The sequence below is a fragment of the Mustela lutreola genome, chromosome 10 (assembly GCF_030435805.1).
Source record: "Mustela lutreola isolate mMusLut2 chromosome 10, mMusLut2.pri, whole genome shotgun sequence".
In the NCBI taxonomy this organism is placed as follows: Eukaryota; Metazoa; Chordata; class Mammalia; order Carnivora; family Mustelidae; genus Mustela; species Mustela lutreola.
Window position 1 is genome coordinate 108342782 of NC_081299.1, and position 15860 is coordinate 108358641.

Genomic DNA, 15860 nt, shown 5'->3' on the forward strand with positions numbered 1-15860 from the left:
TCGGGGCTTTAAGGGGGCGGGAGACCCGGGGCAGCGGAAGAGGCTGAAAAGGAGCATTTTACGCGTATAAATGCACTCAGTAGTTGGAAGGCTCTCTATAAATCAATACCAGTCTGATCCCAGGGAACGTCTGTGGCCTACAAGGACCTCACCGCTACGGTTCCGCGTGTGCGCTCCCAGCCGCCGAGGGCCCTTCTGTCTTCCGCCCGACGGACTTCCCCGTAACACGCCCAGAGATCCCAGCGCCGGGCGGGAGGGGTGGGACCGGGCTTGGGGACGAAGGCCGACTGGAGCTGCCGGGCTGTGGGCTGATCCTCCTGCCCTCCCCGCTTCTGGGGCCTCGCTCCCCTTGCCCTCCAGCCGGGTGGTTTAACAGTAGTCTGCCCGGACCTGGCGAGGGCCAAAGTTTGACGACACCAAAGGCCACCGCCCCGCCCGCCTCAAGCCGCGCCCCCTTGGTCACGTGTTCCCTCGGAGAATGGGCAGAGCCGGTGAGCGCGAGACTGCCAGGCCGTTTGTGTCGGAACCCTGCGCCCTCTCCGAGCGATGCTGCGGAGCTGCGTCTCCCTACTGCGGACGCCGGGAGTCCTCTGCGTCCCGCTGGGAGGCGCGTCCCCGCTGGCGAGGGACTCGTGGCCTCTCGTGAGTCCGGGGGCGGGGCGTCGGGAGCGGGCGGCCGCGCCAGGACAGCCTGTGTCTGGGGGGAGCGGGTGAGGACGGCCGCGCTGACCTGTTGATCCGCTCACCGCGGGGTAAAAGCTAATGTCAGTGCCAGACGTTGTTGTTAGCGGGGTCGCTTTCAGCCCTGAGAGCCAAAGGCGGAGAGGGACAGGAAGGGGACACCGGCGTGAGGCAGCCTCCGGGATGTTGGACTCCGGTCTGCAGGTCGGGGAGGATGGCTACGGCTGAGACCGGTAAAGAAGCGGTCCTGGGGGCGCCTGGGTGGCTCAGTGGGTTAAAGCCTCTGTATTCGGCTCAGATCATGATCTTAGGGTCATGGGATGGAGCCCCGCGTCAGGGTCTTTGCTCAGTGGGGAGCCTGTTTCCCCCACCCCACCCCCCTGCCTGCCTCCTTGTGATCTCTGTCAAATAAATAAATAATCTTAAAAAAAAAAAAAAAAAAGGCGGTCTGGTTTGGGCAAGGTCAGACAGGGGCCGGTAGTGACGGTGGGGTCTGACCTAGGCAGTACTGCTCCTGACCATTACAGTCTGTGCTCGCCAGAAGAGCGGTGTCCCTTCGAGAGTTCATCCTGATCATCTCTGCCCAGCGGGTAATTGTCCCATAAGCCACTTTCTCAACTTCAAAGGCTGTTGTAAGAGGAAAATGAGGCAACGCTTAATGCACTGCCTGTACTAAATAATGCTTGTTCTTACTTCCCTATGTTTCGCTTCACTGAAGTATTATTACTATTTTTTAAGATTTTATTTATTCATCTGACAGACAGGGAGAGATCACAAGTAGGCAGAGAGGCAGGCAGAGGGAGAGGGGGAAGCAGGCTCCCTGCTGAGCAGAGAGCCTGATGCAGGGCTCAATCCCAGGGTGCCAGTGAAAGACCCGCGGATCCCCTTACCCAAGAATCCAACACTGCCACTGGATGCAATAACGACGGGGGGGGGGGGGGGGTCTTTCACCAGGACCATGACCTGAGCCAAAGGCAGAGGCCCAACCCACTGAGCCACCCAGGCACCCCAGTATTCAATTATTACTAATCGAACCCCAACAACATGTAAGACATTGGTCTTCATGATACAAAGATCAGTAAGAAAACCGTTTCTCTCAAGGAGCTCACAGTCTAGTTTGGGAGAAAAGGGTGAATGGCTGTATGTTACAATGAAGTACTAAGAGAACATGGAACAGTTCTGTACTGAGCAAGAACTGCAAGCTGTCACACTTTTCTTTTAAAGAATAATGTGTGCAGACTGGTTATTAATCCTATACCGTCTTTCACCTGGGAAAGAAAATAGCCTGTGCTGCGCTTACCTCAAAGATAAATTTATTACTTTAATTACATGTTGGTGCCTTGTAATCTGTGTTGAGAATACTTAACAATAGTATTTAGAGGCTTTGTAAGTCTTTTTTTTTTTCCTGTTAAGTAATTTAATCTTAAAAGGAAACACATTAAAAAGAAGTCATAACTTCAGTTAACAAGTCCCCCTTAAAAAACATATAACCAAAGACGTTTCCCCTACAGAGAGCTACAAAAGGTAATGATTATCCCTAACATTTATCCCTCACGTACACAGTCTGTGCTGGGAATTTGCCTGTGCCTTTACATCAAGTATCTCTTGAGTCCTACCCTGTTGAACTGAAACTTTTTTTTTTATTTCTCACAACATCACAGTGTTCATCTGAGGTCCTACACTTTACATGCCTCTAAAATTAACAGATTACTCCTCCTCTTCCCCCTCCTAACAACACACAGAGACTAACAAAAATCTCCTTTCTTTCCACCCCAATCTGCAAAGCTGCAATTCTGGAATCATCCAAGGCGCTCCTACTTCTTTTTCCCCATGATCAGTCTCTCTCCACATCCTTTGGTCCCAGTATCTTAAAAGTCTCTTAGTCTTTTTTTCCCCTTCATTTCTCTCTACCTAGTTTGGCTTCCAACCATATCTCATTTAGATCTTTGCAACAGTTTTAACAGCTTTCCCTGCCATTTTTCTCACCTAGCAATTCATCTTTTACACCAGAGTGGTTTCTAAAACCTAAGTTCATGTTATTGCTTTGCTTAAAGCTCCCCATAGTGGAAAAAAGTACTTTATCATTCAAATACCACCTTCGTGGTGTTTTAAAGACTACGTTTCTTTAATGAACTTCATCCTAAGAAATAACGTTTGTGAGATCGTCAAATATGACATGTTGTTTATGTCCTTTGATAATAGGCATTCTAAAAATACATTTGTTGTAGTCCTTGTGCTACCTAAAATCAGCTTTCATTTTGAGGTTTGGAAACATTGACCTAGCCGATGAAATCTAAGCCCTGTGTTAAGGCCACAGAGGCTCGGTGGTGAGTGTTCCCCTTCTGCTTTGCCATCCACATCTGGCTGCACATCTGGCTGCTCTTCTCATTGCACCTTACATCCTGAGGACTGAAATCCTGGCAGTTCCCCAAGGTGTCAAACAGTTGTGTCATCTCTCTGTGCCTTTGCTTGGTATAGCTCTCCCATTCTGTCCTTAGTGCACTTCTGCTTTAGAAACCACTCCATCAGTCCTCATCCGTGTCACTCCTGGGTCTACATGTACTCCTGTTACAGCATTTTCCACACCTGAAGCTGCCACCACTTGAGGGCAGGGCCCAAGTCCTCTTTTCCCTCTCTGCCTCCACCAGTTCCCAGCACCAAAGCAGGCATATTAGCAGATTTTAAAAAGTTCACTGCATGTAGTTGAATCCCACCCTTCAAAGTTAAAATCCGGTAGGGCAGCCCACAGCCAAGGGGTCGTTCTAGTTCCTAAAAGTCTTCAATTATCTCTCATCCTGGTACATAAAAAGACGGTGGAACTGATCCATCCTAGAGTTGCCTGTTTAAGATTTTATTTATTTATTTGACAGACAGTGAGAGAGCACAGATAGGCAGGGTAAGTGGGAGAGGGAGAAGCAGTCTCTGCACCCAGCAGGGAACTGGATGTGGGGGCTTGGTCAGGACCTAAGCCAAAAGGCAGATATCTAAGGACTGAGCCACCCTAGCTCTGGTAGAGTCGCCTGTTGAGACCTGTAGATGAGCCAGATCCTACAGTCTTTTCTACCTCTCAGCTGACATGTATTGCTCAGTGCATATTTATCTGTGACTGCTTAGATCAGTTTATTTCCAGAATTCATGTTCTTTAAAAGCCATGTGATTGAGACTGGATTCTAAGGAAATAATCCAAAGCAGAGAAAAAGCTATATTCAAAAATTTCCAGTGACCATTCTTACTTAAAGCTGCAAAAGATTAGAAATGCTTTAAATGCCTAACTTAAATGGTTAAGTAAATTATAGTACATGGGTCTAAAGGACTATTTTTCTGATGTTGAAAATGGTGATAATTGAGATTAAGGACGTGAAAAAGTGGGTACTACATAATTTTAAGTGGTGAGGCAGAAAGGAAAAATAAATTTCTTACTGAAATTATGAGTATATCAAGAAAGGTTACATTTGGGGCGCCTGGGTGGCTCAGTGGGTTAAAGCTTCTGCCTTCAGCTCAGGTGATGATCCCAGGGTGGTGAGATTGAGCCTCACAACTGGCTCTCTGCTCAGTAGGGAGCCTGCTTCCTCCTCTCTCCCTCTCTGCCTGCCTCTCTGCCTACTTGTAATCTCTGTCAAATAAATAAATAAAATCTTTCAAAAAAAAAAAAAAGTTCCATTGAAGGGCACCTGGGTGACTCAGTTGGTTAAACATCTAACTCTTAATTTCTGCTCAGGTCAGGATCTCAGGATCCTGAGATTGAGCCCTGTGTGAGACTCCATGCTCAGTTCAGTGGATAGTCAGCTTGAGATTCTTCTCCTTTCCTCCCTATCTGCTCCTCCCCCACCTTCAAGCACCCCTGCTCTCTCATAAATAAATAAATACAAGAAAGATCACATTTAAGAAAAGTTGGTAGAAAGACATAAACATTTATTATTGTCTTTTTTTTTAAGATTTTGATAGTGAGAGACACAAAACAAAAGGGGGGGGGCGATGTTGGAGAGGGAGAAGTAGGCTTTCTTCAGAGCAGGATGCCCAATCCCAAGACTCAGGGACTATGACCCCAGCCGAAAGCAGATGCCCCAACATCTATCATTGTCTTGAGATGGAGAAATAATGGTGGATTTTAAAAATTGTTTTATTTTGGGGGCTCCTGGGTGGCTGCCTTTGGCTCAGGTCATGATCCTTAGGTCCTGGGATCAAGCCCCCACATTGGACTCTCTGCTTGATGAGCGGCTTGCTTCTCCTACAGCTTGTGCTCTCCCATAGAGGGGCTCGTTCGCTCTCTAAAACTGCTTTATTTTTGAGAGAGAATGTGCATGTCCATGAGCATGAGTGGGGGGAAGGGCAGAGGGAGAACCAGGCTCCCTGGAGCCTGATTCAGGTCCAATCCTGGGATCCTGGGATCATGAGGAGCCAAGGGCAGACACTTAACTGACCGAGCCACCCGTGCACCTATAAATTGCTCGCTCTTTTCTTTACCAGATTTTCTGAACTAGGTTCTAAAGAGATGAGCAAATTCAAAGCCATAGGAAAAAAACAGGTACAGATCCTGGCTAGGGGTGGAGTTGTCTTAACCCTACTCATGTTACCCTCATGAAATTGTTACTTCCTTTTCCTCAGCCAAGGAGTTTTTAATTCTGTAGGGTTTTTGTGACAGGCTGCCTGTATTCTCAACCATCGGGCCAGGATCAGAGCCAGCTAGATAAGAGCCAGTGGAGGTGTCATGTATCAAGTGTCAGTGGAAGGCTAGTTTGCTTGTTCTTCCATCATGGCTCAGCCTTACTGTTTTGGTTTCAGGTGTGGTCCAAGTGTTATAGATACATTGAATCTAAACTGAAAAGGGTGACTGGAAGTGGAATGCCATAGACTTGATAGCTTCTGTGATCTTAAACATTCCAAGATTTCTGCTGAAGCCAAAAAAAAAAAAAAAAAAAAACCCCAAAATAAAAAGTTTTCCTTTCCAGTGCCTATGGCCATTTGCTTTGTCCTGCTCCTTAATAAGTCACCTTTTCTCCCCCTCTAGGGCCTGGGACCTCTGTACCATTCCACTTGCTGCCTTTGCACAGGAGTGGTAGCGTGGCCCAGTGCTGCAGAGAAATAGCATGGGTGGAAGCCATGGTTACTCTGACAGCAAGCACCTGTCTGCCCAACCTCCGCCCCCTCTTTTTGTTCTGTTTCTTGGTAATTGCCTCTGTCACTCACTGTGTTGCATAGGTCAGAAACCTGGAGCTCGTATTGTCTTTTTACTCTTCCCTTACTCATTATCTTCTTAATGCAGTCATAATTTTTCACTTGGGTAAGTTATCTCCCAAAGCCTTGACACAGGAGTCCCCAGATCCAGTCTTGGTCCCTCCCATTATCTTTCATATGATGGCCAGATGAGTTCTTGTTATTTCCCTGTGAAAATCCCTCTGGGAACAACTATGGTTCCAGACCAGTTCAGGCCAACTAGCATAGTATGGAAGTTTCTCACAGCCATGCCCTTGTCTGTATTTCTGCAGCCATCTGCTCTTCCCCTTGCACTGAAACAAAGCCAAACTTCTTTAGGCCTTAGTTTCATCATCCGTAAAATGGGGATGATAAATTAGTTCCTACTTCATGAGTATTTGGTAAGTGTGGTGGTTCTGAGGCCCCATAAAACTGTGTTATACTTCCTTGCTTTTGCGTATAGTTTCCCCTTGCCTACAGTACCCTTTCTAGCTAGCTAATTTCTGCTGTCTAATTGATGTGGTGAACAAAGGTAGAAGAAAAATTATTAAGTTTCCTTACAATACCCCATTAACAAGTTCTTCAAACAGGCGGAGTGAACATTTCTTCTAGGAACTCATTTGCCTTTATGTTAATACTTTGCTAAGAGCAAAAGGCAATCTTAATCTAAGCCCAACCCCCAGGATCCTGTAAAGTCTCCTTAAACACAAAAATTCTCTTGGAAACTTCCATTATCTCTACTCCCCACCCTAAGGTACATGTTAGCAATCATCCTCTAAGCTTACTGCCCACTGATCTACACCTGAAGGGTCTCAGGACTCGGGTTTTATTTGACAGTAATAAATGACCCCTTCCCAACAACAGTCAGCCCCCTCATGGTCCTGGAAACTTTGCTTCCAAAATTCCTTACAATTTATGGTATATCCCTAACCCCTCCCAACTTGAAGGCTTATAATCAGTCACCATCACAATCCCAGTGCAGCTCTTTCTACCCATGGGTCCCATCCTCGTGCTTTAATAAAACCACCTTTTTGCACCAGAGACAGCTCAAGAATTCTTTCTTGACCATTGACTTCGAAGCCTAACATCTTCCCTACATCAAAATCAAGATTTAGGTCAAAAAATTCCTTCCTGAACCACCACCACTGCCCCCCTCCTGCCCTCCACAACAACATCTGAGCTAAATACCTCTCCCTGTGCTCTGGGTCCTGCGTACCCCATTAGTAACTCTTTTACATTCATCTGTTTACTTCCAGTTCCTGGTTTACCTTGTGCTTAAGGTGTTTTGTTTTGTTTAAAAAGAAAGGGAATCCACAGACCTGAGCTAAATGCTGCGCTGTTCCAAGCTAGTTGGGTGACACTGAGCAAATCTCAATCTCTCCTTTCAAGGAGGTTGGTCTGGCTGATTTTTAAAATTTGCTTCTACTCTGAAATGACCACCTTCTGGAAAGAGGAGAGGCAGAAGCAGCAAGATAGTCTCAGGAAAAAAGAAAAATATGTTACAAGATAGGGTTCCCTTCCCATTCTTTTTCTCTTCTCTTTCTTCTAGAGGTCATATTCATCAGAGGTTGCTCACAGGGACCATTCTCTCCCCAACCCCAGCTGGAGCAAGGACATGAGACTCATTTTTGACCAGTTCATGAAGAAGAGTGAAGATGGCTCTTGGAAACGTTTGCCTTCATATAAATTTATATCTTCTAAAAGGCTTGAAGAGGTCAAAATCTTTTTTCCTGGTAGGAACAACCACTCTCTCATAAAGAATATTTAAATGTTAAATACAAAACAGGAAATACTGAGGCACTGGATACTGATGTGGAAATGTTGGGGTCTAGAGCCACGGCCAGGAAACAATTCTTGAGGTGTCTTTGGTGCAAAGTGGTGGTTTTATTAAAGCACTGGGACAGGCCTGTGGGTGGAAGGAGCTGTGGCTGCTGTTGGCTCTTGCTCCTTGCTGCTCCGGGCTAATGAGGAGCAAGTGATTTTATACCTTCTGGTTGGGAGACGTAAAGATAGGGGAAGTTCAAAATGGACTTTCATAAAGAGGAATGTTAACAATCTGGTTATAAGATTTAATTTTACCGACATTCCTCTGCCTTTGTTCCCCATATCATTAACATTTTGCATTAAAGTGTAATTGATAATTGATGAACTACTATTGCTAATAGTATTTTTTTTTTTAAGATTATTTGACAGAGATTACAAATAGGCAGAGAGGCAGGCAGAAAGAGAGAGGGGGAAGCAGGCTCCCCGCTGAGTAGAGAGCACAATGTGGAGCTTGATCCCAGGACCCTAAGATCATGACCTGAGCAGAAGGCAGAGGCTTAACCCACTGAGCCACCCAGGTGCCCCATAACAGTATCCTTAACCATAGGTTACATTGGGGTTAACTCTTTGGATTGTGCTTTCTATGGGTTTTGGCTAATGTATGATGCCTGGTATCTATCAGAGTACCATACAGAATGTTTCCATTGTCCTCAAAACCCCCCTCTGTTCACCCTCCCCACCATCCCTCTGAACTGTGGGCAATGACTGATCCTTTGACTGTGTCCATAGTTTTGCCTTATCCAGAATGCCATATAATTAGGATCGTATAGTATGTGGTTTCTTCAAATTGTTTTCTTTCCCTTAATAATCATTTATTCAGGTGCATTTATTTTTTCTATAGCACTTAACCACTGTTTGACAGACTGTTTTTGACTCATACCAGGGTGTGAGCTCCAGGAGGGCAGGGATTTGTTTTTTCAAGATTGATTTATTTGAGAGAGAGTGTGCACATGTGGGGAGAGGGGCAGCGGGAAAGGGAGTCCTAAGTGGACTCTTTGCTGTCTCAGAGCTCTACAGGGGCTCGGTGTCATGGTCTCGGGACCCTGAGATCACAACCTATTGTGCCACCCAGTTGCCCTGAGGACAGAGATTTTGGTTTTATTCTCTCTGGGATCTCCAGTACTTAGAACAGTACCGACTACCTAGTAAGTGCCTTACAAATATTTGTGGGAAGAAAGGAAAGAGAAAACAAACCCAGAAGACCTGTTGAAGGTGCTCTACCTAAAAGGTAAAATTATTTACCTAAAATCTCTGCCCTCATTGAGCTAACACCATAGAGGGAGAGACAGACCATTAAAGAAAGAAAATACAGAGTATATCAAATGGTGATGAGTGCTATACAAAAAATAAATATGCACCTTAATTTTTAAAAAAAGAGTTTTTTAAACTGACCTAACAATGTTATGGTAGTTCTTTGTATACTACATAGGATTCAACAGTTCTGTACGTTACTCAGTGCTCATCACTATAAGGGTAGCTGCCCTCTGTTACTGCACATTGCCATCACAGCAGTATTGACTGCAGTCCCTATTCAGTTCTTATCATCTCCCAAAGAGAACTTTTTAGTTCCTAAAATGTGGTGCCAGATCTCTGGTATAGGAATTGGGAGGCCCATTGCTTTATTTTAAAAAAAAAATTTTCTTTTTTTTTTTTAATGAAGTTGAACAGGTTTACCTCAGGTGTACATGGAAGATACCTAGGGAAAAGTGAGTAATTCCCCGGGTGGCCTTAGTCACCAGTTTAAATACCATCTTCGGCTCAGTACTGAAGCAGGGCATGGGAGAAGGGGAGAAGTTGTGGGAAGTAACCAGCAAAAAGCACAGTAAACAGGATAAGGTTGGTTAGGCAGAATTAACTTGGTGCTTTCTCCATAGATAAGATTCTCTTCAATGTAGAGCCCTCTTCTATTTGGAAAGGGCATGGGGCAGGGTGGGGGGGCACCATTACAAATGGAGATTTCCTTTAGAAATGTAAATTTTCCACTCAAAAGGTTAACTTCTCTGTTTTTGGAGGTTCCCCTGTGTCTGCTGTTCCTCAGAATAAGCTTGAGGCCAAAGAGCCATACTTTGGGTTGGCGCGTTCTGCTATCCTTCATTCCCCTCTTTGAAGCTTCCCAAGAAGTTTCATGTCTTTGAACCACTCTGTTAGTCCTGAGAATATGTTAGTTCAGTTAAACAGTTGTGTCTCATTTCAGGAGGTGGTATTGCAGGGGGCGTTCTGCATAACGTGAACAATCAATCACCTATTTAATAAGAGGCATTTTTTTATGGAAATAAAACTAAATCAAAGGTTAATCGTTGGAACAAACTATAAACTCTGTTTTTGAGTCCAGAGGATAGTTAAGAAGATTTTTAGATACTGGGCTCAAAAGCATCTCAGATGGGAGTGAGGGCCCAGCCAAAAAAACAAAATTCAGCTGAGCAGATTTGAAGATCTAATTGGGTTTATTAAACGATTCATGAATCGGGCAGCACCCCGTTTGGTAAGTGGAGAGGGGCTCCCAGGAGTTACACAGAATAGAAGGTTTTTATAAGAAGGAGGGTGGGGCAAGGAGTTAATAGCAGAAGAAAAGGATTGCCGGCAAGCTTACTATCACCTGGAGGAAAGGGTACTGGGACTTATCATGCAGATGACCTCATTTGCTTTTGGGGGTGGAGAGGGCCTAGGTAACATTACCTCATTGGTGATGACAGGATGATGCCTGACTCAGTTAAAACCTTTCTGGGGGAGGCTGACACTGCAGGTAGATTAGATATTAAACCCCAGTTTCAGAACAGTCTGGGTGACTCAGCTGGTTAAGCGTCTGCCTTCCAGTCAGGTTATGATCCCTGGATTCTGGGATCAGGCCCTGCATCAGCCTCCCTACTGAACAGGGAGCCTGCTGCTCACTCTCCCTCTCCTGTTCCTCCCTGCTTGTGTGCACTTGCTCTCTGTCAAATAAATAAAAGTCTTAAAAAATAAATAAGCAAATGTTAGTTTGGTGACTTGGCCTAAGTGATGCTGATGTGGGAAACAAAGGCAAAAGGAAAAAGTAAGGCTAAGATTGTGACTTGTTCTACATACAGATTAATCTTAATTTGGCTATTTCTGGAAATGAGAGTGCTTATAGAGAGAAAAATTTATGTTTCAGTAACCCACCTTTGCAGATGTTACTGACAATTACAGTTGTTATAGACAATTACAGTTCTCATTGTCTTTGAATGTTTGCCGTTTGCCTAAGCTAGAAAACATGAGGTAAATTTTAGAGAAATTTCCACAATAGCTCATGTATAGACAGTTCCATGTTTGTCGGAGGTTCCTGGTGTCAAAGCAACCCCAGACGTCTCTTGAATGAAATTGCTATGATCATCACCTTGCCCTTAAAGTCCTGGTAGGAAGGATTCTTGGTATTCCCCAGCTTTCCCATAGCATTCTAGACTGTAAAATGGGTGCTGACCTGTGGACTGAGATACCAAACCTCTCCTTGCCCTGAAGAACCCACCATTTTTTTTTTTTTTTTTAAGATTTTATTTATTTGACAGAGATCACAAGTAGGCAGAGAGACAGGCTGGCAGGGGAGGCAGGCTTCCTGCCAAGCAGAAAGCCTGATGTAGTGTTCGATCCTGGGATCTTGGGGTCATGACTCGAGCCCAAGGCAGAGGCTTTAACCCACTGAGCCACCTGTTAGGTCCCCCAATAATGGGTCAGTGATTAAAGGAGCGAGACTGATAGAAAGCGAAGGTCAAGCAAAGCTTTATTTCGCACCAGGCATCAAGAATCAGAATGACCGGCCAGGGCCACGCCTTTTACAGAGAGAGGGACCTTTCTCTGTTTCACAGAATGGCTTTTAAGGGCAAAGGCTATGTGGTTGGGCCTGGCCATGCACAGGTGGCCAATGAGATTGTAATGCACACAGGAAACTTCACAGTCATGTTAGGTCACACATAAGTGACCAATTGAATTACAATTTACCTTATAGTAGACATTTGACCTAGCCTATCACCCTCGTTAGAATTGGCATCCAAAAGGTGCCCAAAGGGCGGGGCCCATACTCCTTGGTAGCTAGGAGACAGTATGCGCCCCCACTGATCAATGTCTCCACCTGGACTGACTCACCCTTGCATCTGGGCTTTGTTACCTGGGGCTGGTTTCTGGGACTTGTTTTTAGTAAGTCAGTCCCCTGGGGGGAAGGGAAGCAGGGACAGTTTAAGGGTTACACAAGAGTATTATTTAACCTTAATGGAAGCCTCTGGCTAAATATAAATAGGTCCTTACACCACCCAGGCACCCCAACCCACTATTTTTAACCCATGGAAAAACATTAGGAAAGTTTTTACAAGGCGAAATTGTCCAGTTCTATTAAAGTTGTAAGTGGAGGACACTGACAGAAGACAGTAGAAATAGAAATTTATCATGGTCTAAGTGACATTCCACGCGTGTAGTGTTTACAGCCAACTTCTCTAGGAAACGGTCCCAGTTGAACTTAATTTGTTAATGGGTACTGGTTTCAGCCAGTTCCAGAGATCACTAGACTAGAGATGTGGAGAACATCACGTTAAACCAATGAGAAGAATCCTCACACGGGAGTCTAAAGATTGGCAGCTATGCTAGCAACTTAGGTGGTTGTCCTATGCCCCCAAAAGACAACTTTGTATAAAGACAGGAATAAAGGGAAGGCTTCAAGTTTCTGGGTCTACCATTCTGTCCAGGGTCCTACCAGCCAAAAGGCAGGCTTTCTCCTCCCCATAGAGCAGCCCCAGGATAGAGGATTGCAGCCAGAGCAATGACCTGAAAGTGTTCCAATACGACCATAGTTGTTGAAAAGCCCCTGAAATAATAGTAAAGGAAGAAAGGAGAAAGTGAGTTTGAGAAGCTCAGACTTCAGATGAAATGACTGAGATGGATCCCGGGACCCTGAGATCATGACCTGAGCCGAAGGCAGCGGCTTAACCCACTGAGCCACCCAGGCGCCCCCAGAAAGAATTCTTGATGTCTTTGGTGCAGAAAGGTGGTTTTATTAAAGCACGGGGACAGGACCCATAGGTAGAAAGAGCTGCACTGGGATTGTGATGGGTGACTGATAATATGCCTTCAAGTTGGGAGGGGTTAGGGATATACCATAAGTTGTAAGGAATTTTGGAAGCAAAGTCTAGGACCTTGAGGGGGCTGACTGTTGTTGGGAAGAGGTCATTTATTACTGTCAAAACCTCTGAATCATGAGACCCTTCAGATGTAGATCAGTGGGCAGTGTGCTTATGGATAAAGTTCTAGAAATAGGTGAGGTTCAGTGGGCTGAGGTCCAGAGCCGATGACCAACAAGGAATTCTTGAGACATCTTTGGTGCAAAATGGTGGTTTATTAAAGCACGGGGACAGGACCCGTGGGCAGAAGGAGCTGCTGCCCTGGGTTCTGAGAGATGGCAGGTTAAGTACCTTGCGGTTGGGGAAAGGGAGGTTTCAATGGAGCTTTCATATGCTAAAGAGGACCTATGAGGTGCCAGGATATGGAGGCCTTGCGGCTTGATCAATGTTGTCTTTTGGCAAGCCATTCACTTTTCTGTTATCAAGCATCTTTGTTAGTGAGATTTGGGTATAGAAGAAATTTAACTTTATTTAGGGCTGAGGAACTGAGTTATTTGCCTCTGGAAATTGTGCTGTTGATAAGGTAACTTCTTTGTAGATCTCTATACGACATTTGGAAACCCAGGAAGACTCCTGTCTTACAGGATTGTGATTTCTGCAAGTTAACTCTTTGTTTCTCGCTTATGGCAGTCAGGGGTGCCTGAGGAATGTCACACACATTACCGAGGGGAGCGGGTGGAGAGGGGGTGCAGGGTGCCAGCTTTTTCTTTGTCCTCAGCCAGCCTCCTGCTCCCTCATCACTTAGAGGATGATTGCTAACATGTATCTTAGGGTGGGGAGTAGAGATAATGAAAGTTTCCAAGGGAATTTTTTTTAAGAATTTACTTATTTGACAGAGATCACAAGTAGGCAGAGAGAGGGGAAGGGAAGCAGGCTCACTGCCGAGCAGAGAGCCCCATGGGGGTGCTCGATCCCAGGACCCCAGGACCAGGACCTGAGCCGGAGGCAGAGGCTTTAACCCACTGAGCCACCCAGGCGCCCCTTCTAAGGGAATTTTTATGTGTTAAAGTAGACTTACAGGATCTTGGGGGTGGGCTAAGATTGCCCTTAGCAAAGTATTAACATAAAGGCAGCTGAGTTCCTAGAGGAAATGTCACTCTGTCTGTTTCAAGGACTTACAGGCAGTAGGAGCTACTTCACAAAGTAATGGTCTCTCCTCCTGGGTGAAGAAGAGTTCTGCCCCTTTGCTTCTGGTAAAGGGTTTGATAGGGTTTTTTTTGTTTGTCTTTTTTTTTTTTTTTTGTTAGCTAACCATCTAGGGAGGAGCTTACTCTTTAACTTTGGGTGTATCTCCTATATTTTGGTGGTTGGTTTTTCTACTGTCCTACATAGAGTTTTAGCATTACCTGCAGGGAGTATGTTAGAAGGTAGAGGATGATCAGTAAACTATTCCCAAGCTAAGACGGCACTTTGAGACCAGAAGACAAAGCAGGCCACTTGATAGTTTACATAGAGTTTTATTGAGGGTAACTTACTGACAGGGATTCTGGTGGAAAACAGTCCACAGCAGCTGCATAGTTAGTTATTCACGAAATCCAGACCTTAGTCCACAGGTTATGTAGAGTGGGGAGGACACAGAAGGGCATTGTAGTGAGATCAAAAGGTTTACACACACCTCCAAAGGCTTTCATGCCCAATTAGATCTTGGGGTACCCCCTGTGCGTCATCTCTGATTCATGGGAGGCCAAAATAAACCTCCCTCTTCCCCCACCAGTTGTGGCCTTACCAGGCATTTCTAAGGTATATACATTAATCTCCTAGTGGCCCAGAACAAGTGAGGTTTCTGAGCAAATGTGAACAAGATGGACGTCCAAAGATGGGGTGAGTATTGTCAGCACAACACTCTGAGGGAACAGTTTCAAAAATGTCCAACTGACATTTCTTTTATAGCCGGAGGGAGGGGGGTCTTTTGGGTCTATGACCTGCTGACTTACAACCTAAAAACCAAAATGGTTTTACTTGGGTCAACTTCCCTCCTGAGCTTCCATTCCCTCCTTCCTTCAATTATATAAAGGTCAGGTTGATGATTAGCCTAGCATCAATCACAGGTGGGTTCCTGGCCTAGGCAAGACCTTATTGCTGGTCTATGCAGTCCTTATTGCTTGAGGGGCAGTTTTGGTTCCCTAGACAGGATACTTTGCTTGGAGGGCTTTTTGCCTGCCTTAAGAGATGAGCTGGAAAGAAAACTTAAGGTCAAAATGGAGGTAGTTGAAAGCCCGCTTTGAGCAGTCTCATTCATTTTCCTTGTGTGCAGTTTGACAATCTCTGGTGATGTCATCAGGTGTGAACCCTCTGAATAGCCCAGCTGCAACAAGCAAGAACGTCATCCACGCATGGCTGTTAACAGTGATTCTAGGAAATTTCTGTCTGGTTGTCCAGTTTCAGTTTGCAGGACCTCAAGAAAAGCGGTTTTGTTCTTAGTGATTCCAAGTCAGAAAGAAGGCTGGAAGAAAATTGGAAATGTTTGTTTGGAGAGTCTTAATCAGATAAATATTTGAGAAAACCAGAAGAATTTAGGATCCAGGTCACTTTGCAGATAACAACTTCAAAGACAGTGACAGCACTGGCATCTGATATCCACAGAGGTGTGCTATTGAAACATACTTTTCTCTTCTGCAGTCATCCCATTTGTATCAGAGATGCTCGCAATAAGACTAACTTAACTTGTTTGCAAAATAAATCTGGTCTCATTAAACATGGCCTGATTATTTACATAGCTACTGAATATGCCCAAATTCCAAGATCCCCCAAAGACGACCACCAGAGTCCAGAGTCAAAGCCAAACAGCAAGGGTCATTTATTACAAATTCGAAACCAGACCTCCGCGCACTCGTTGCTGGTGACGCTAAGAGGTCCCAAGCTCGGGGTCACAACACCTTTTATATACACTATTTTTGGGGAGGCAGGGACTTAGCATACATCATAGTTTCTTGTAACAGATCGCCACATACCACGGGAAAATCAAAAAGCAACTCCATGACTGGCGCGCTACAGAGCGGGAAAAGGCTGGGAACAGATTATTGGTTAGGTCAAAGGGCTGTC

The 15860-nt window shown here is 45.2% G+C and overlaps 1 protein-coding gene across 2 annotated transcripts in view; it reads left to right on the forward strand.

Annotated features, from left to right (window-relative positions):
* The first annotated feature begins 463 nt into the window (after nt 1-463).
* Nucleotides 464-15860, forward strand: part of THEM4 (thioesterase superfamily member 4) — a 52492-nt gene continuing 37095 nt past the window's right edge. For both annotated transcript variants that reach the window (XM_059135585.1, XM_059135584.1), the window contains exons 1-2: nt 464-642; nt 7424-7607. In XM_059135585.1, the coding sequence (XP_058991568.1) occupies nt 547-642; nt 7424-7607 (280 nt within the window). In that variant the 5' untranslated portion in view covers nt 464-546. The remainder of the gene's footprint in view (nt 643-7423; nt 7608-15860) is intronic.